This window comes from Phoenix dactylifera, chromosome 4, assembly GCF_009389715.1.
Source record: "Phoenix dactylifera cultivar Barhee BC4 chromosome 4, palm_55x_up_171113_PBpolish2nd_filt_p, whole genome shotgun sequence".
NCBI classification, from domain to species: domain Eukaryota; kingdom Viridiplantae; phylum Streptophyta; class Magnoliopsida; order Arecales; family Arecaceae; genus Phoenix; species Phoenix dactylifera.
The window spans coordinates 32291534-32312299 of record NC_052395.1 but is presented as its reverse complement, the minus strand read 5'-3'; the positions used below and the strand labels follow the sequence as shown (position 1 = coordinate 32312299).

The 20766-nt window shown below is 39.4% G+C and overlaps 1 protein-coding gene across 1 annotated transcript; it reads left to right on the top strand.

Moving 5' to 3' along the window:
• Window positions 1–5094: 5094 nt before the first annotated feature.
• Window positions 5095–12121, top strand: LOC103718214. Its single transcript, XM_008806923.4, has 2 exons — window positions 5095–5650; window positions 11815–12121. The coding sequence occupies exon 1, from the start codon at window positions 5255–5257 to the stop codon at window positions 5648–5650; it is 396 nt and encodes a 131-aa protein (XP_008805145.2). The 5' UTR covers window positions 5095–5254; the 3' UTR covers window positions 11815–12121.
• Window positions 12122–20766: the final 8645 nt, after the last annotated feature.

Here is a 20766-nt window from a genome sequence, read left to right as displayed (position 1 = left end):
GGCTGGAAAGCGACGGCTGAAATCCTGGGAAAAACACGGAGAGAATCTATACGTATGGGCCCAATACTATATTTAAAGACCAATATGAGCTCACAACCAAAAAAAAGAAAAAAAAAAAAGGACCAATATGAGCAGAGTTTGGACTTGATAAGAACCATACTAGCTTACTGATAATTATTTTTAAAATCGGCTATATAAAAAGTAAGTCCAGATTGGTGGATATTAGAGGTTGCAATTGGATAGGATAGATCGGATTGGTTACATAATAGATGAAAAATCTGCCAACTTAAATTTGACCTATTAATTAAACGGGTCAAAAATTTGTATCCATATTTGATAATTTTATCAATCTTGCTTAATCTACAATAGATTGAAATAAGTTAAATAAGTTAAATAGTTAAACATTGCTTGATATAGAATTAACATATAAATCATCAATAGACATATATATATATATATATATATATATATATATATTAGTAAAATTTAATTTTACATGCATTGCTTGTCTAGTCTAGATGTCTTGCCCCTGGTAATTTTCCTTTGTTTTTGTTGTTTTATAAGATTGGATCACTTTAATGCTTTGCCTCGTATCTATAATTATAATTGAAAATTTAGGTTTTGGCTCCCAAGAGTCCCACTTCATTATGTATATATATTATTTTTTAATATCAATTGGAATATGATGTCTACATTTTTTTTCTTTTTTTTGAACAGTTTTTTTATTTTAAATGCATAGTATTTAAATAAAACACTAGTTTAAAAAATATTTTGATAAATGGTAGCAATTAAAAAAATATGAAAATCATCATAGTCATATAATTTACAAGATATCTTGCGGAACCACTGATATATTCTTCTACCAATATCATTCGGTGGCTAAGAGTTGTATTGAATTAGTCACACATTTTTATGTATCTAGTTGTGCATGCTTTTCATATAGTTTGAGAAAGAAAAATTTTTAAATTTATTTTTTTATTTCACAATAACTGAAGTATTTTGGAGTATTTAAAGATCTCTGAAACAAACATTTAATTTCCAAAATGCAGACAATGGAGTGATTGTGAAATAGTAAATATTGTAGAAATCCAAATGAGTTGTTGGATGTCAAATTTTACTAAGATAGGTTTATATAAATCATAAATAAAGTGGATGTACTTTTATAAAAATTGTTGTTCAGTTTATTCTCATTCTATTGGTTTTTAAAATCATGCCTCTTCTTTCTTTAATGTTGAACATATTTCATAAAAAATAAAGTTTTGGATTCATTATTTCAAAAAACTTATGGAAGGACAACAATGTTAGCTAAAGGCCTATTGGCATTCATTTATTTCTTTATTTTTTTTAAAAAAAATATAATTATAGAAACTTGAGCAAAAAAATTATGTCTGATATTATTATTTTTATTTTTTATTTCTCAAAAGTCATTTTTATTATTTTTTAAAAAATAAAAGTAAAAATTCTTACTTCTATGTTATACCACCACTATCAAGACAACTTTTATCGTACTGCCATTGCTGACACCACCACCACTACTTCCGTAATCGTTGCGACTACTATTGTTGCCACCACCATCACCGTTAAAACTACTATCGCCGCCACTACCACCTTTCATGACATTGCTGCCAGCTTAATAGTTTTTTTTTTGGGGGGGGGGGGTAAAAATAGCATTTCATATAGCTTTAATATGAGTGCATCCTGCCAAGTCAAGAGAGAATAAAGAATACAAAGGAGGGGGAATGTCCTCTGTGGATATTCAGATGATCTCCCCAGCTTAATAGTTTTTGCCATTGTCTTTACCACACCACCTTCGTCGTCGCAAAATATTATTGATAGCTCTACTGCCATCGTTGCCACCATTATCATCTTTATGCCACCAACATCGCTAGCACCTAGATATTCTTGTTGTCACCACTACCACCTTCATTATCTTTGCTACCACTAGCACCATCTTGATCACCACCACCATATTAATATTTTAAAAATATTTGATTATTTCTCTTTTTTCTTTAATGTCGAACATATTTTGTAAAAAAAAGTTTTGGAATCATTATTTCAAAAAACGTATAGAAGGACAACAATGTTAGCTAAGGGCCTATTGGCATTCATTTATTTCTTATTTTTTAAAAAATAGATTTATAGAAACTTGAGAAAAAAAACATGTCTAATGCTATTATTTTTATTTTTTATTTCTCAAAAGTCATTTTTATTATTTTTTACGACATACTACCACTATCAAAACAACATTTATCGTGCTGCCATTGTTGACACTACTATTACCATAATCGTTGCGACACTATTGTACGTTGCTGCCACCATCACTGCTAAAACTACTATCGCCGCCACCATTATCGCTAAAATTACTATCGCTGCCACCACCAGCTTCATCACATTGCTACCAGCTTAATAGTTTTTGCGATTGCATTTAAACACTACCATCATCGTCGCAAAATATTGTTGGTAGCTCTACTACCATTGTTGCTACTATTATTATCTTTGTGCTACCAACATCGCTAGTACCTAGCTATTGTTGTTGCCACCATTACCGCCTTCATTATCTTTGCTACCACTACTACCATCTTGATCATCATCACCATATTAACATTTTAAAAATATTTAACTATACCAAACATATCTATTCATAAATAAGATATAGATTTTTATTTTTATTATTAAAATAAAATATAAAGTCTTTCTAAATGTAATGAAGCTTTCTTGTTTTGGAGGTGGAAGAACTTTGCAGCAAATGCTAGAAACGTCCTAAAAATATGGGTTATAAATAGATTGATTTTAGGTAAAAGCATAATATTGGTAATAAAGTATTTGAGTTTTGTTTCCAATTTACATCTACATTAATATATCAATTTTGGGTTTGATTCTAAGACAGTCATGAGATTGCTTGATCATGATTTCCAACTCCTATTAATCTTAATCTCACTATAGAATCTCTTTTTCTCATCATCTTATGATGGTATTTAAAACAAATAGGCATATGGTGCACAAATCTAAGTCCAAATTTATGCATGAATATAATCATATTTACAATATTTTTGAGCAATCGGATCCCAATCAACCAAAAAAGGCCTATCCTTCTTAGTTTTATGATCCAAATTCAATTATTTATTTATTTTTGAAAATGAAGATGAGTAGAAGATAGTGAGGGCAAGATCAAATTGGTTTCTCTTTGACCAACACACATACATTACCAACTCACCTAATGAGGAGGAGGAGAGAAAAAGAAGAAGAAACATTAATTTTTAAGCACCGAATATCGAAATCGGCATTTTTTTTACCGAATTCAAGTAAAATAGATGATTTAGCAGAAAAATCAAAGTCCATGCATTTTATAAGCAAGCCAACTTAAATAATTAGCATATATGGTACGTACAATACAGTTTTTTTAGTCTTTTTTTTTTTTTTACTTTCCTGAGATGCAATTTAGCAATCTAACAAAATTCAACAAATAGGAGATCTAAAGAGACCAAATCTCTATTGCATATTAAGTAGTAAATTTCAATGATAGTTGAGCAAAAATTTTTGTTATTAGTACCGGCATCATTGATATTGGTATCCACATGCCGAATGAAAAACACTGTCTATTGAGCCTTCATGTAGAAGCATTCATTATTAATACTCTTGCTATTAATAGTCACTCTACATAATACACAAAGCATGTACTTTTCTCCTTCCAAGTATTTTTAAAATACAATATATAAATTATAATAAATAGAAAGTTTTAGTAGCCAAATTTCTATTGCATACTAAGAAATGAACTATAATGATGGTTGGGCATATGAACAACGATATCATTAATATCTATTGCACATTAAGCAATGAATTTTAGTGATGGTCAACATATCAATACAAGCATCCACATGATGAACAGATAACTTTGTGTAAGTTAAGAAGTTGAGCAAAAAACTCCCCTCATTAATACCTGCATCTACATAACGAACAAAGGACTCTGCATAAGCTAAGGTTTGGTGCAGAAACTCTCATCATTATTACCGATATTGTTAATATCGATCCCACATGATGCACAAGGCCTGATTTGTTCTTTTTTTACCTACTATTTTGCAAATGCAATACAACAATATAACAAATGAGAATAAATAGAAGACTTTAGTGGTCAATTTTTTATTATATATTAAGTAATAAATTTTAGGGCCCATTTGGTTGAGTTAATCTAGCATGGGAAAAAATTCTGTATGAGATTATCATATTTGGTATAAAAAGTAAAAGAGAGAGATGGTAAAATAAATAGTAGATCCTATATCTATTTTTCTGAAAGAAAAGGTAAAACAAATACCACCAATGTGCTGGATTATCGAGTGAAGGTAATATGAAATTATCATATATTGACAGAAATACCTTCACTTATATTATATTAATGTTATATTAATCATATTATATAATTAATATTATATTAAATTTTTATAAAATCTTAATATATTTATTAATAAATCTAACATAGGATTTATTATTGACTAACATATTTATTTATATACCAAAACATACTAAAATTTATGTATAATAAAAAATATATTTTATAATATATATAATTAACTTAAAATATTTCATAATTTTATGTGGATATGTTTTAATATTCAAAATAGCTAATATTAACCGTATTTATATAAGTGGGCCATAAATAGCCAACAAATGGACTAAGAAAAAAAAATGTTATTACTTAAATTATTTATTAAAAGTATTGTTAGAATTTTGATAATATTTCTATATAAGATATCATCCCATCAAATATAATATTTTTTTAATACCATTTTATGGAGTAATTTTTCTACCAATCAAATATGATAACTTTTTTTTTGTAGTTATTTTTAGGATGAATGATTCCTAAAAATCATCAGATTACATTGTAATCTAAGAAACCCAACTAGAGAAATCTTTAATGATGCATGAATATATAAATATTGATATTATTTAATATTTATTATATATTAAGTAATAAATGTTAATTGTAACGAGTATGGTAAAATCAGTATCATTAATGTTGCTCTCTTTTTGACTCCCATTATGACTGTTGTACGCAAAAAGTTCATCGGACGGTCGTGATTCCATCATCGTTCTCACAAAGGCGCTCTGGCTCTGGGCACCTCCGTACATTCCACCGGCGGGCAACTCTGGCCAAAGGAAATCCCCGAATACTCTCGAATTCCGAATCCCTCTCTTCCCTCCTCCTCGTCCTCCTCCACCTCCACCTCCTCCTCCTCCGCCGCCGCCGCCGCCGCTGCTGATGGCTGCCTCCTCCACCTCCTCCGCCACCAAATCCCTCTTCCATTCCCTCAAGAGGTTCTTCAAGGCACCCTGGGAGATCACCGGCCCCTGCTCCGACCCCGAATACCGGACCGCCCTCCCCAAAGCCACCGACTACCGCCACTTCTGCCCCGCCACTGCCCCGGGCAAGGTCTCCGTCCCCACCTCGGAACCCGAGACCGTCTTCGCCATCGGGTACTACCCCCGCGACCGCCGCCGTGATCGGCCCCCCGTCCGTCGTACCGTGCTAAAGAAGGCCGACGTCGAGAAGATGATGGCCGAGAAGACCTTCGGCCCCGGCGACTTCCCGCCGGTGTACCTTACCGAGCGGGTCCAGGAGGACGAGAACACCAGGGGAGGCGGGTACCAGAAATAGGTCAGCGAACCCTTCTTGTCTCCGTGGATTTTAATTGAGATTCGGACTTTCGAGAGTTGCTTGAGATTTATCTGAGTGGGTTCTGTCTGTAGGTTCGACAAAATTTCACTTTTTGCAGTTACCTTCTGTTAAGCAATGGAAAAAAACAAAACTCGATTATATTCCTGGATTTGGTGTTTTGAGTATCGGAAATAGGTGAGCAAACCCTTCTGATCGACGGTTTTGAATTGGAATCAGGGTTTCAGAGTTTGTAGATAAAAAGTTCCGTTGTTTAGTTTTGCTATGGGCGGTTATGGATTCTGGGTTTGATTTACTTTCACGGGATTAGATTTCTGTTTCAGAGGTTTGTATCAATAGGTTCTTTTCTCTTCTTTTTTTTTGGGGGGGGGGGGGGGGGGGGGGGGGGAGGGGGAGGGAATTATGTTGTTTTCAGGAACGGGTAATTTTGGTTTGTTGGAAAAGAATCTGCTATGTGAGATGTTTTCTTTTGTAGAATTTGGTTAGAAATAGTGTTTGATTGTATTTGCTACTGATCTTTGACGTTGGATATGTATGCTTCTTGCTTGAATTACGGGATCATGGATATAATGATGTTAGAGCCTAGAAGTTGATGCATGATCTGGCTTTTTGAATGGGATAGTTTCTCCTTCCCGAGAAAAAAAGACAAATATTCACGTTATTTCATTTGGCCTGAAGTGAAAGGAAATGAGACAGATGAGTGTTCAGATTCTTAAGCAATTAGGTTGGACGTCATGAAATTTTGGTGATGGTGAAGTGTTAAACTGGTGCTTTCCATTTTGTGGGTTTACGTATCACTTGTAGAATTGATCCTCCATCAGGCTGTTTTTAGGTTTATAAGTTTCAGTTTAGGAACTCCAGATTTTTCTTGGATCATAGAGGAAATGTATGACTAAAGAATTGCTCCATAGATGGCTTTGTGTGCCTTGTACTGGTTGTGAAGCCTCTGAATGGTTGTCAGTTGCACTAGATAGTTTTAAGAAGGATAGACCCTCAGAGCATCTTGAATTATTTATCTATCTGGTATAATTTTGTTGGAGAAGGCAATACAAATCTTGATACATCGAGGATATTATAATTGTTTGTGCTAATCACATTGTCTTGTTAGTCCAACCAATGTTAGTGAGTAGGATATTTCAGTTTGTTGGAAGAGATTATTTTACTTGCATCAAGTAGATTTCTTATCACGGATTAAAAGGAGCTTTGGTTTCAAACAAGAGAATTAAGTTGGAAAGAGGGAGCATGAGGAAAATGTAATGTATCTTACTAGATTTTTTTTTCCTAGGGAGTTTGGATATTTCTAGAGGGGGCAAAGACGAGCTTAAGGCCTCATTTGGCATTGCTTCTGGAGGGCTAAAAGGCCCTTCTTGAAGGGCTTGGTAAAAATTTTGAAATAGCTTTATGGCTCCTACAGAAGTTGAAAAGGTTTACTAGAAAAAAGCTCCAATTGGAGTTTTTGGGCAAAAGCTCTAATTGAGAACAATCAGGAAGCTTTTTTTTTGTGGGGCAAAACCTTTGGAGTTCTATTTCTAGAAATAGATTTTTTTTAAAAAAAATAAAAATAATTTATGTTAACAATACTTTACAATAACAATTTTTATAGTACAATATAATAAAATAATAGTACAATAATATTACAACATAATATTATCATCATTATTGTATTATAACAGTCATACTATAATAACGTAATCTTGTAATATTATAATATAGTACTTTTACAATATGCTAAAATAATAATATCATATTATTTGATTATAATAATAATCTTATTATAATATAATAACATTACAAATTATAGTTTATGATAAATTTAAAATTAGTATTTGTTATATTTTTTGGGTTAAATATTAAAATAAATAATTTTTAAAATTAGAATATTTTAAATAATTATTTTTGATGCTGCAAATATTTAGACAAATTGAAAACATTATGAGATATCCTTTATTATTATTTTCTTATACTAAAAGCACTTTTTTAATTTGATCATTAAATAGATGTTTAAGTTCTACAACACTTTAGAAAGGTAGTTACCAAACAACAAACAACTTTTTATTAAAATCTCTACAAGTTCTACTACCTATAGCAATGCCAAACAGTGTCTCAAACATTTTTAAAGAATGTGGAAGTGATGGTTAGAATGGAATGGCTAAAGGTCCAAACTCCGAAGTCTAAATCAGCTTTTGTTGCTTTATGTCTTCATTTTATCCTACCTTTGGAAAGATATTGTGATCAGTCTAATAGTGTCCTAAACAATAAACTCCTTGGCATCGTGGGACATCACTCGTTGTTATTGTTCCTAAGAAAGAGGAGGCTATACCTAAGGAGCATAGGGCAGCCTTCTTCCTACATTAAATGGTTTGTTTGAGAGCACCACATGCATCATACATGATGAGGTCACAAATATCTAGAAAGTCACATGCCATGTTAATCAGATAAATGAAAAAATGATGTTGAATCATGATACTATAAGCCTATTAGGTATATAGTTACTTAATTTTCCAACTCCCTAGGTTGAAGAGTCATAATTAGGCTTCTAAACAGGCTGGTTTTAGGTCAAGTCAGTGTGGGCCTGAACTCATAGTTGCAATCTTGTCAACAAATGAAATGTTTGGAAGTAAGTCTTTCTACCATTAGTTTTTGGGTACATATTGTGTGGAAGAAGTATTTTGTCGATGCTTGTGATGCCACCACGAGCAATGCACATGATTGATTCAAGCAGAAGTATTTGTTTTGTACTTGTGAAACACCACATCTTGTCCATGTTTCTGATTTCCTTGAGGCTGTCAGTCCACACATATAGCATGCATGGTCTATTTACTTTTTTTCTTTAATTTTAATAGATTTTCATATTTTAAGTTATTATATACTGACACACATATTTGTTTTGGTAGGGCATGGCAGGTGTAGTAGAATTGCATAGTATGCCTATTGCTAGTGTAACTTTAATCCTGGTAGAAATAGGGAAGGGTAATACTGGGACTTTAGAAAAGGCGAAAAGCACGTATTAAGTTATTTTTTTTTTCGCATATCCCAAATCAAGTTATACATGAATCGGATATGTCCTTATATTTGAATGTTTAATGTTTAATATCACCTCTTTTTTTTGCTGTCAAATTTTGTTTAGTTTTTATAAAATTTAATCATTGAACATGTGCAATGACATGATTGATTCATGAGTACTTAATGGATGATGGTGATTGCATTACCAGGGTAATGCTTGAGTAGTTCAAGAGTATTTAGTATCTGATAGATGCCATTTTTGTTACTTGGAAGCTCATATCCAGCTCCTAAAATCCTTGTTGGATGCATATTCAAATCAGATATGTGCTAGACATTTGCATACTTGGAAAATTTATTTGGTTGCAATTTTTTGTTATTAGTAGAGAATTAGACTTTTCAAACAATTTGATTTAACCCACTATAATGATATTAAATGTGAGATTTTGTTCTTTTTAGAGCTTAGCCGAGAATGTAGATACTAGAATACATTGCAAAATGGCAATTTTCTGAAATTCTTAAGCTTATCGGTAAGTTTGAAATAAAAATATGTATATTAAAATATCTTAAAAAATGATATCTTTTAGGTGCTGTTTGGATGTTTATTACTTTTTCTAAAACACATAGATGTAAAACATGATTTCTGCAAACATGTTTTTGAAAAACAGCGGAGACCTGTTTTTCATAAAACTCATCTTTTTAGGTTTTATGACTTGCCAGTTTTGACAAAATAAATTTTATGGAAAACAACCAGAAAACCATTTTTATAAAACTTATTCATTTGGATTTTTTTATAAACTTTTTTTACTAAAACTTGTCAATAAACAACCCCTTAATGTTTTCTTGCACAAAATATTTAAGTATGTAATAATTTATTTAAAATTATTTTTTTAATGTACTTTGTATCTTTTTCCCCTCTTGGTGAGTTGGAAACTTGGACGTGTTAAAATTTGATTCTTGTGTCCATTTCCATGCAAACACAGGCATCATCTTTTCTTTTTGGTTCTTTATCACCTTTTTTCAAAGTTTATGCCACATATGATGCATGTTGCTAATATAAAGGATTATATGATAAATGGATGTGGTTTAGTTACACGTGGTACATGTGACTCATTCAAGTTAAGGTTGTATTTGACGAATGTTGTGGATCACATCCACCAAGAAACTGTATGTGTGACTTTTCTTTTTCTAAGGTGTCGTTTGGCATCACTTCATTGTTTTTATTTTCAAAAATAGAAATACTAAAATCTTATTTCTATTCTATTTTTAAAATTTAAAAATATAAACATGTTTGGTTGGTTAACTACTTTTGATGGTAGAGATAGTGGAGACCATAATGGTGGTAGTGGTTGTGGCAATAACAATAATGGTGGAGGCACCAATAATGTGGTGGCGTAGCAATGATAATGCTGATCTGGTGGGGGTTGCGGCAATAGCGGCAGAGGTGGTGGTAGTTGCAATGGTGGTAGCAATGGTGGAGGTGGCGGCAGCGGTGGAGACGATCGTGGTGGTGGAAACGGTGATCGTGACAGTGACGGCATAGGCGGTGGTGGAGATGATGGCAATGATGGAAACAGTAATGGTGGCAGTGGTGAATTAAAAATTTCTAAGTTTCATTTTTCTAGAAATAATAAAAACAAATTTAAAAAAAGAAAATAAAATAATAATACAAAAGATTTTTTGTCTCGGTTTCTGTGATTTTATTTTAAAGAGTAAAAAATAAGAAATAAAAGCAATGTCAAGCAAGCCCTTGGTGAGTTCTTTAAAAATAAACAATTTGTACATTAAATATCATGTGCAATACTATATGCAACTTCTCACACATAACATTTTCATATGATACCATGTAATTTTGTAGACAAAAGACAATTTTCTACATGTAATCTATCCATTTTCCCTCTTACATCCCTTCAACCACACAACAAATCAGATTGAAATTTAAGTTAGAGTAAGTGAACTATAGATAACAAGACAATGTTGTGTGGGTGTTAATTGTGGTCAAATTTTTATGTCAATCTTGATGCATATCCTTCTGTATTAGTCCATCGTGAAGAGAGTTTAATTCTATGAAATTGAGGTATGCTGATATTGCTCTTTCCATGTGGTTCACAAAATTCCTGCTTAGAGTAGAGAAGAAAAGGAGGCTGATTTTGATTTTTCCGAGTTTACATAGCGAGTCTTCTACATCTGTTTTTGGAAAAACAAATACAGGAAGCGATTTTTTCACCAATAGAATCAATGGGTTTGGTCTTGGAATTTATCTACCGGCATCGGAGGGAGAAGCGGAGTCGGGAGCTGGAGGAAATAACACTTTTAGATAGACGGGCTCATAAGCAAATAAGTTGGTGAACTGATTATGTTGTGGATGTTCGCTACCAATGAAATGATAGATACCTAGGAAGGAACATGCACGGATTTTGCTTTAAGAATCCAAGGGAAATCCTAAAGAGCACTCTTTATGGAATTACTGAAATAGGATTTGCAATGCCCTTTCTGTATGCCTGCTGAGGGCATGACCTTAGAAAGATTTGTTTGTATTGGCTCATAACATTGACCTCAGGTATTTGGGATGTGTAAAATTCTTTCTGGTGTGCCTGAGCACATATTTGCTATCTGCACTATAATAGTTTTTGAAATTTTAGACAGGATGTTTCTTTTCATGTAACAAGTTTTCATTCAAAAGTTCACCAATGAAGCATTTCTCACTTTCTCGTGCACTGTAGTTCTTTACTATTGTTGATTTTAATGTCAGAGAATAACTTATCAAGTTCTTGTATGTAGCATTAAATGCTACACGACCTTCTTTGGATGATGAGGTTAGTGATGTTTTGGACGAACTACTGTGTCCTTGTAGTTGGACCAAGTCTCTGTCCTGCCGAAATCAATTGATCAGTTGATCAGGTTACACAAGAAATTTTTTGGCAGCATAACTGATTAACGATAGGTCATGAAATTTTGATTACCACCTGTTTATTTTGTTATTTAGGTACATTTGTTGTTTATAAGCTACCATAAACATGATATTATGTAATGTAGACTTTCCTGCTGTCCGTTGCTTTTCAACAGTTTGATATGGTAAAACCTCCATTCATCTTTTTTATATTTAGAGAAGAAAAATACTTATTTTTTTGTTTATTTTTAAACAGGTCAGGGAGCTGTCAGATTGTACCCATGCAAATAGATGTTGCATGCTCATGGCTTTATCTGACAAAGTGCTTTCTCATCCTGATATTTTCTGGCTGCTTTTAGTTACGTTCCTGAGGCCCTTTTGTGTTTTTTGCTTTCCAAACCAGCTGATGGATGGTGGAAAAATAAATAATGTAACTCGTTCCATTTGAATCACTTCTGTAAACATCTCCAATTATGGCAGCCATGTGGTTGAAGCTTCATTAAAGATTCTATTGTTCTATAACATGTTCTGAAACTTCATTAAAATTTCATCTTTCTTTAACATTCCTGCTGTCTCTCAATTTATGCCCCAAAGAAGGAAGCATGACTTGTATCCCCCTAAAATTGAGTCCTATACCATATTTAATTTTTAATATTCCTCATTTGTAAAAGGTGACTTTTGAAAGAGGTGGTTTCTATGTATGATAATGCTGTTATAAGGTAGTAATTTAGTCTAGCATACTAATTTGACCAAGGCACTTTTAATAATATGCATATTTCTATAATCGAAATATTAAGAACAGAATGATTATTGATGTGAGGGGCAAGATTTTGGGGCCCTCAAACTTCTGTCAGAGCAGTAATTTAATTTGGATTATTGGAAGATTTTGCTGAAGCTGAAAGGAAAACAGCGTTCCATTTGTGGTTGGGAAAACTGCTGCTTAGAAATAGCAGGCATATCATGGAATTGGTTATGTGCTGAGTAGTTTAGTTTTAGATTGTGGCAGGTTTTGCTGAAGCTGAAAGAAATAGCTTTACATTTGTGGTTGGTAATAATTTTTCTGCTTTAGGTAGCGATGGAATTGTGTACCAAGTGGTTTGATTTTAGATTATTGGCAGGTTTTGCTGAAGCTGAAAGAAACATAGCTTTACATCTGTGGTTGGGAAAAATTTCTCTACTTAGGGCATGATTGGGTTGAAAATTCTACCGAGGTCTTTTTTTTTTTCTCTCCATGGAATTCGGGTCGGTCCACTCCAAAGCTGTTCTTAGATATTTACGAATATAGGCCTGACCCAACCTATAACTCTATGATTTTGCTGGTTGTACTGACTCAATCCATGAATTCACTAGAATTTTGAGTCAAATCATCCAAACAAGCTCTTAACATAGCATGTGTATGATAAAATTGGTTGTGTATGATAGAATTGGTATGTACTGAGTAGTTTTGCTGAAACAAACTTTTAAAAGTCAGATCATCCAAACAGCACACAGATTATTAGCAGGTTTTGCTGATACTGAAAGAAACATAGCTTTACATTTGTGGTAGGGAAAAATTTGTCTACATGTGTATGATGGAATTGGTTTTGCACCGAGTAGTTTGATTTTAGATTATTGGTAGGTTTTGCTGAAGCTGAAAGAAACATAGCTTTACATTTGTGGTTGGGAAAAGTTTGTCTACTTAAAAGTAGCATGTGTATGATGGAATTGGTTGTGTACTGAGTAGATTGATTTTATATTATTGGTAGGTTTTGCTGAAGCTGAAAGAAACATAGCTTTACATTTGTGGTTGGGAAAACTTTTTCTACTTCAAGTAGCGGGTGTATGATGGAACTGTCTGTGTTCTGAGTAGTTTGATTAGATTATTGGCAGGTTTTACTGAAGCTGAAAGAAACATAGCTTTACATTTGTGGTTGGGAAAACTTTGTCTGAAATAGCGGGTGCATGACGGAATTGTTTGTGCGCTGAAAACAAAAATTTATGCTTATTAATTTAAGGTTATTGTAAGAGTTTGTTTAACCATCATCATCTGTTACAACTTTTTTTTTTTTGAAGTTGAATAGAGGACGACCGTTCTGTTTGGCAATGTCATATTTAAAAAAGAATACAATTATGGATGACTTGGATGATAGCAATTGTGGCAGTACACCAAATTGAAGAGCAGATCCAACTGGGTTTTTTGTTCAGGTATCACATGTCCATGTTGGTTAGCCCAGATTAGGTGAGATCCTTAGTTTCAACAATGTAGCGGAGCATGGACCATTTGGGTGAAATGAGAAAAAGAACCCAAATGTTTGTCTAGATTCCAAGAATCTTGAAAATGACTTGCATTCTTGATGTATTTTGTAACACGAAAGTACTTCAAATATAACAAAAAAAGGTCCTCTTCTCCTGGCTTCAAACTCATGCTTTGAGTGCCCAAATAATAACTTTTCCATGCAAGTTGACATAAGGTATAATGAATCAGAGTGCTATATATCGACATACAGGCATATAAATGAACGAAGCCGGTTAATAGGAGTGGGCTATATGATTAATAGGAGTGGGCTATATGATTAGGGATCATAATTTCAGGCTTGTTGTGGCCAGAGGTCGGCATATCTTCGATAAGCCTATCCGTGGTGCAGAGTTGAGAGCTGCATAGGAAGGCATTATATACACTAGGTTAGTTTTGGGAGCGGATTGTATTCATCTTGAAGGTGACTCGGCCATGGTGATAGAGCCAGCACAATCTTGTTGACCGGCACCCGCTGGTACGAAATATTTGTAAGCTCGTGAGAGGGCTTGCAGCCTTTCGGGCTATTCATGTTTATCCGGAGGCAAATAATATTGTTGATTGGGTTGCTTCCTTTGCTACAACATTCAGGAGAGTTTCGCTGGAAGAGTCTCGGGTCTGTTCATTTCCCCCTCTGTCGATGTTTTCTTTTTGACTTTTCTGGATGTACTTATGTGTGGATGGTGTGAGTTATTGCTAAATCAAAAAAAAAAGAAGTTGGTTTTAACCAAGAGACATTAGATGTAGGAGTGAAACCATTTTTTACGAGGGTGAACAATGGTACTTTTTTTTTATTTCTTTTATTTTGATAGGACTAAACTATACAGTGAGGGGTAGTCCTTCTCTAAATACCTCTAATTTCCTAAATCTTGGTGAAGGCAGGATTTGATCTCAAGTTACTTGGTCCAACTACTAAGAATTTTAACAGTTTGATAAGTCAGAGCCTTCAAATAATGATAGTACTTATTTATGTCAAAAATACAATTACTAAAAGAAATGGATTTCATTCATCTCAAGACGAGAGAGTATCTCTTCTTCTCGAGTCTAAAATCAAAAATTGGATGGGCAAATCAAATATTCATATTGTTAGTCATCATCTATACTACTAAAAGTATCTAAACATCAAAAAATCATGTATTTTGGTGATAGTTGACCTAGCATCAAGTAGAAAAAAAAAAGACTGATTCGATTAGAGGCTATCAAAACATATAATTTTTAACTTTTAATTATTTTTAAAAGTATAGATGATAATTAATAATATCGATCTTAGATACGGCCCCTCTGAAAATGAGCGTAGTCCATCCCTCCATAGATTATCTATTCGAATCAGAGAGGATTGCTAGATTTAAAGTATACTTGCGAGAAAATGGATGTCTCTGCTTGCATGCTTACTAGGAATCTATTGTCCTGTCTGTTAGGCCGTCCTGAGGCCAGCCTACCAGGAGCAGTCATATCCAACCCACGGATAATCTTTCAAAAGAGAAGGCGCTTCAACCATTAGTTTAAATAAGAGGGAAGAATTTAACCCATGAAAGCCTGCTGCAGTTAACTGCATCTTGATGCTCCACAGTACTTCGTTTTTACAAAAAGTTGCTCCATGGTACTTTTAACTACTTGCAAAGGCGAAGCTTTTAGGAGCACATTGTCTCGTGCAGTTCCATCGCTTGGGAATCTGGTGAGATTGAGACCTATGCTCATAGGGGTGTTTCTGAAAATTTAACTCAAGGACACTGCAGACACCAACGGGCCTTTAGCGCTCTCTCTCTCTCTCTCTCTCTCTCTCTCTCTCTGTGTGTGTAAGGTCACTTGGAGGATGACTGAAAATTTCTAGCAAGTACCAAATTAAAAACCTAGAAGAAAAGATAAATGTTAGTCTTATGCGGCACAAAACACAAGAGTCATAGTCCTGATGATTTCATGGAGTTACGCAATCCTTGTCTGGATCAAAACAACAGACTTCTTTGTTTTTGGAGTTTCCATCATCCAAGATGGCCTACCAAAGGTATAGAATAGATGGTGTTGCTGGAAATTGGACCCGGGGGCAATCTTCGGTCGAGGAGAGGGAACGACTGTTAGTCCTCACGGCGGGGCGGTGGTCTGTCGGCGGGCGGCGTCCTCCGTCCGGGACGGTCGGAGAGAAGGAACAGCAGGTCCTCGCAGCGGGGCGGCGATCCGTCGGCTGGCGGCGTCCTCCGTCCGGGTGCCTGCACACGAACCGGTGGCCGGGTTCTCCGGCGCCGGCCCTCCGACGCTCAAGTCAGGGAGGGGGCAAATAGTGGGGAGAAGGAGATAAACAGTGATTTTTGGGTGTATGAATGTTCCGATCCCCTCTTGGGAGGCCAAGGCTCCCTTTTATATGCGGGGGTCGGTTTACTTGTGATGTAACAGGGCGAGGCCGTAGTACGGCTTGGCATGTTGTTCAGGTCGGCGCTCGGTCAGGCGAATCATTGCACTGATGTCGGCGGTATGGCCGAGATCAGAGACTTATCATAGTCGACTAGACCCTGCTGGGTCGATTTGCCGTGGAGAGCTGGGGATCCGTAGATGTCAGGAGCCATGCGCATTTATTATGGAGTAAGCCGGAGGTCCGCATTATTGGTGGAGTAAGCCGGAGATCCGCATTTATTATGGAGTAAGCCGGAGATCCGCATTTATTGTTGAGTGTGCCGGAAGATTACAGCGGCCATGCGCAATAAATGCCGGAGGGGTGTTAGAGTACGGTCCTCGGACATCGGGGTTTCTCTTAGGTCGGAGGTTTCGGGGTCGGTCGTCTTGTGGCCGAGCGTTCCGAGGTCGGACGCTGACTTCGGCTGTCTGGGGTCGGAGGTTGTACGGCTTCTTAGGGGCATTTATGTCTTTTGGGGGGAAACTTTATTCCCCCCAACACTACCCCCCGACTTCCGAGTTCGAGCGGCTTGTGGGGCTCGGACGTGGGAAGTAAAGTCTGTCACTAAGGTTGGGGGGAAGGTCTCGCCCGCTCCCTTGTGCTTTCCGGAGCTTTTATGGTGAGATATGCGCCCTTTGGCGTCTCGAGGCTGCTTTATTCGGTGAGCTAATGATGGAGCTCGTATCATCATGCTTCTTGAATCGCCAGGATCATTTTACGGCGGATTAATGATGGGGGACCTCGAGCTCGTCGAGGCGGTGTCTCGATTCCGTAATCGACGTTTCTGGCTCATTAATGAGTGTGCCGTTACGGGGTTTGAAACGGACACGCGGCGCGACCCGAGGTCGGACGCTTTCGATTTCATGTTACTGGATCATAATTCCGAAGAAGTGGAGGCCTCATCGGGGCTCCACGTGTCCCAGATCTTATTAAACGAGGGGAGCGGGGGTTACGTCCGCTCGTTCCTCAAGACGATTTGATTCTGTGGACCCATGATGAGGCCCCGAGATCCGATGGGACAACGCTTCGATTTCGTATCCGATTTATTAAACCGGAGTGAATACGGTGCCTCGGCTTCCGAGGTCGACACGTGGCGCAACCCGGGGGGATGGGAACCGACCCCGTCGATCTGGGCCGTCAGGGGGGTCTATATAAACCCCACGAGTCTGCCCTAAAGGTCTTGTTTGGCTGCCTTTTATTTTCGTCGTCTTTCCCCCCTGCTTTCTCCCTCAGCTGAGTCTTGCTGGTGGTGCCCGGAGCGATTTCCGGCAATGTCCAGTAGGTTTTCTTCCCGTTTTCACTAGGGTTTCCTCTTTTCTCCTCCTCGTCAACCTCCATTTTCTACTCTTAACTTTTGCTCCACTCTTCCGTGAGAATGGGTTCCGGTCCCGAAGAGGTTGGGTCGAGTCTGTCGGAAGAGGAGCTGGAGTTAATCCGCTCCCGTTTCTTCTTCCAGCCCGGGTTTCGCCTTGAAACCGCAGGGCCGGAAGACAGGGTGACGCAGCCGCCCCCAGGTCGGATCGCGGTTTACCGCGAGACACTTTGGGCGGGCCTGCGTTTTCCCGCCCATGAGTTCGTGAGCAACTTGCTGGCCGAGTACCAACTCGTCCCGGCGCAGTTGGCTCCGAACTCATGGAGGACCATAATTGGGTTTTTATCCCTGTGCCTCGGGCACGGAATCCCGATTTCGGTAGGCCTTTTTCGCCGGTGTTTTCTGTTAAAGAAAAATCCGGCGGACGTAGGGTGGTTATATTTCGCCTTTCGGGGCGGTATGTCACTCTTCCGGGGCGCCCCTTCCTCGATTCACGAGTGGAAGAGGAAGTTTTTCTTTCTGGCGTCTGCGGCGCCTTGGGGGTTCGAGCCAAGGTGGGGACACCCTCGGCTGAAGGCCCTCAACAAACTCTCCGAGCCCACGGGGAGGGAGCTGAGGACCCTGGACTCTTTGCGAGCCCTCGGGAGGGGCAACGACCTGACCGAGCTCCTGCGGGAGGACGCCCTGGCGAGCGTGGGTCTGAGCTCGGCGCGCCCCGAGGGTAAGGGTGGTTGCATTATTCTATTTATTTATTTCTTGTTCTCCGTCTTTACGGTCACTGGTCTGACTCTTAACAAAATTCTTGATTTCAGATATTCCACGCATGCCGACCAGCAACACATCACTTTTCTCTCGCCTGAGGAGGCGAGAGGCCGAGGCCGGGGGTGCTGTGCCCCAGCCTCGGAAGAGGGCGAGGACGGACGGCGCTTCTTCGTCGGCCGGGACGAGTGGCCCCGAGGCGGGGGCCCCTGCAGCCGACCCGAGGCGGGAGCGGGTTGTTGGTGATGCGGGCCCGTCGGCCCCTCCTTGCCCTACCCCCCTTTCCCAGCGGGGGGAGCCGTCCGTGGTCCGGCCGCAGCAGCCAGGACCCGGGCTTACCCGAGGCACCGAGGCGAGCAGCTCCGGGACCTCGGGTTCGATCGTGCCGAGCTCTTCTCGGACTTTCCGGGAAGAGTCGGCCGAGCCGGACTCTCCTATTCCCGAGGGGCGCTCGGCCTTTCAAGATGCCGAGGTCGCACGCTCCATGTTGCGGCGTGCGGTGCTTCCAGCGGACCGGGCCGTGTTCCGGGGTATTTCGCTGGAGGAGGTCGTCGGCAGTGCTTACTGCAACACTGCCCGGGTAAGCTTTCTTCTTAATTTCCCCGAGTTTTTAGCGTACATATGTGCTTTTCAACTCACAATACCCTCGTTTCTTTCTTTTCAGCATATTCTCGAGCTCGACACCATGGCGTTCATCGCCCATGGGTATCGGGAAGAAGTTCAACAACTCGGCCAGCAACTGGAGCCGGCCAAGAAAAGAGTCGCCGAGCTGGAGGCGGCGTTGGCCGCGGCCGAGGCTCGGTGGACAGCCACCGAGGCTGAGCGCCTTGCCATGGTGGGGGCGCTCGAGGAGGAGAAGGCAGCTCATGCCCTGACCAGGGCAACCATGCGCGGCACGGAGGCGCGCTTAGGGGAGGTCCAGGCCAGGGTCGCGGCCCTCGAGTATGAGGAGGGGGTCTTGCGCCTCCGACTCGGGCAACTTGAGGCCCGGGAGAGGAGGGCCCTCGAACGAGCCGAGCATGCTGTGGAACTCTTCAAAGAGTCGCAAGAGTTCCGCGACATGTTGGAGGAGGAGACGGTCGACGGTTTCCTTCGAGGCTTCGAGAACTTCCGGGACCAGGTGCGCCGGTACTGCCCTCAGTACGACTTCTCGACGGTCCGTCCGAGGGAGGACCGGGGCTGGGGGTCCGACGTGCAAGCCCTTCCTGCCATCCTGACGTCCGAGGCGGGAATATACGAGCAGGACCCCGCCGAGCCTTCGACGGGGGTAGCCGAGGCGGACGGTGTCATGGAGGCGGCTCCGGCGGCCGAGATCGATGCTGTCCCGGGGGCGGCGCCCGAAGCTCCTGCTCCCGGCCCCGAGCCTGTTCCGGAGGAAGATCATGAGGTCATCAATGTGCCGGATGACCCCCCGGATGTGGCTCCCGCCGCTTAGGACTTAAGCACATTTTTCTTTTCTTTTTCATTGTATCCGGGGTCGGCCCTTGAGTGGCCGACTTCCAATTTTGTAATTGGCCTTCCGGCCCTTTGTTAATGAAGAAATGTTTGTCATTCTGTGTTCATCTTTTCCTCTGTTGTCGTGGATGATGCTAGAACCTTGGCTAACCGCCTTGACGACCTCTAACTTCGTATTTTAATCTTTGGGCTGCTTAACGAAGCTGCCCTTTTCCCTGGCTATATCTTAGCCTTCTCGGATTCCAGTCGTCTCGACCAAAGGGAGCTCCGAGCTTAGGTTTCTAGAAAATTTCTCTAAGTCCTATAACTCGGATCTTAGAGTCGTGGGAGTTGCCACGTTTGGCCTTTAGGAAAATCTTAAGGCACCGAGGTCGGGCCTTAGCCCTTCAAGTGGGACCGGAATAGGTCTATTCGTGCCGCTATTCGGGGAGTTTAGTCGGGTTTCCGAACTCAACTCCGAACCTCTCATAGGGAGCGCGGGCTAATAAACAAGTTATTGCCGAAGGTTTTCATAGTTATCGTCTTCGGACCCTGCCGAGATTTCGGTGAACAAGGCTGGGATTCCCAAAGATTGCCTTGGTACCTGTGCTTGGCTGGTACATTCGTGGCCGGGACCACTTTTCCAGCTGGACGTCGGAGTTTACTTAGAAGAGCCGAGTTGGGCCCTACTTTATGAAGCCTTAGTACGGATTACGGAGACTTGACGAACAGAGCAGGCATAATGAGGTTGGGAGGTCGGTCTTAAGCCGACCCAGCGAAGAAGCCCGGCTTTGGGGCAAAATAAGACTCCAACATTGGACGAGATCTCGCTCGGCAATATGTAGATAAAATTTGACAAGAAGGGCGTCTAGTTGGGTGTACCTCTTGCATTCTCGGGGTCATGCTTCGCATGGTGGAGTAGGTCGCTTCCCTTCCTCGTCGACCTCCGGAGTCATTTTTGACTTGTAAAAGGGGCTCGGGCTTCCCATGGACCCGGCGACTCCTGCCGGAGTTGAGAGGATCTGGGGAGGCTCTGTTGATTTGT

What these genes read in the sequence shown, in the direction of transcription:
- LOC103718214 (XM_008806923.4), top strand. Translation starts at nt 5,255, where the DNA reads ATGGCTGCCTCCTCCACCTCCTCCGCCACCAAATCCCTCTTCCATTCC.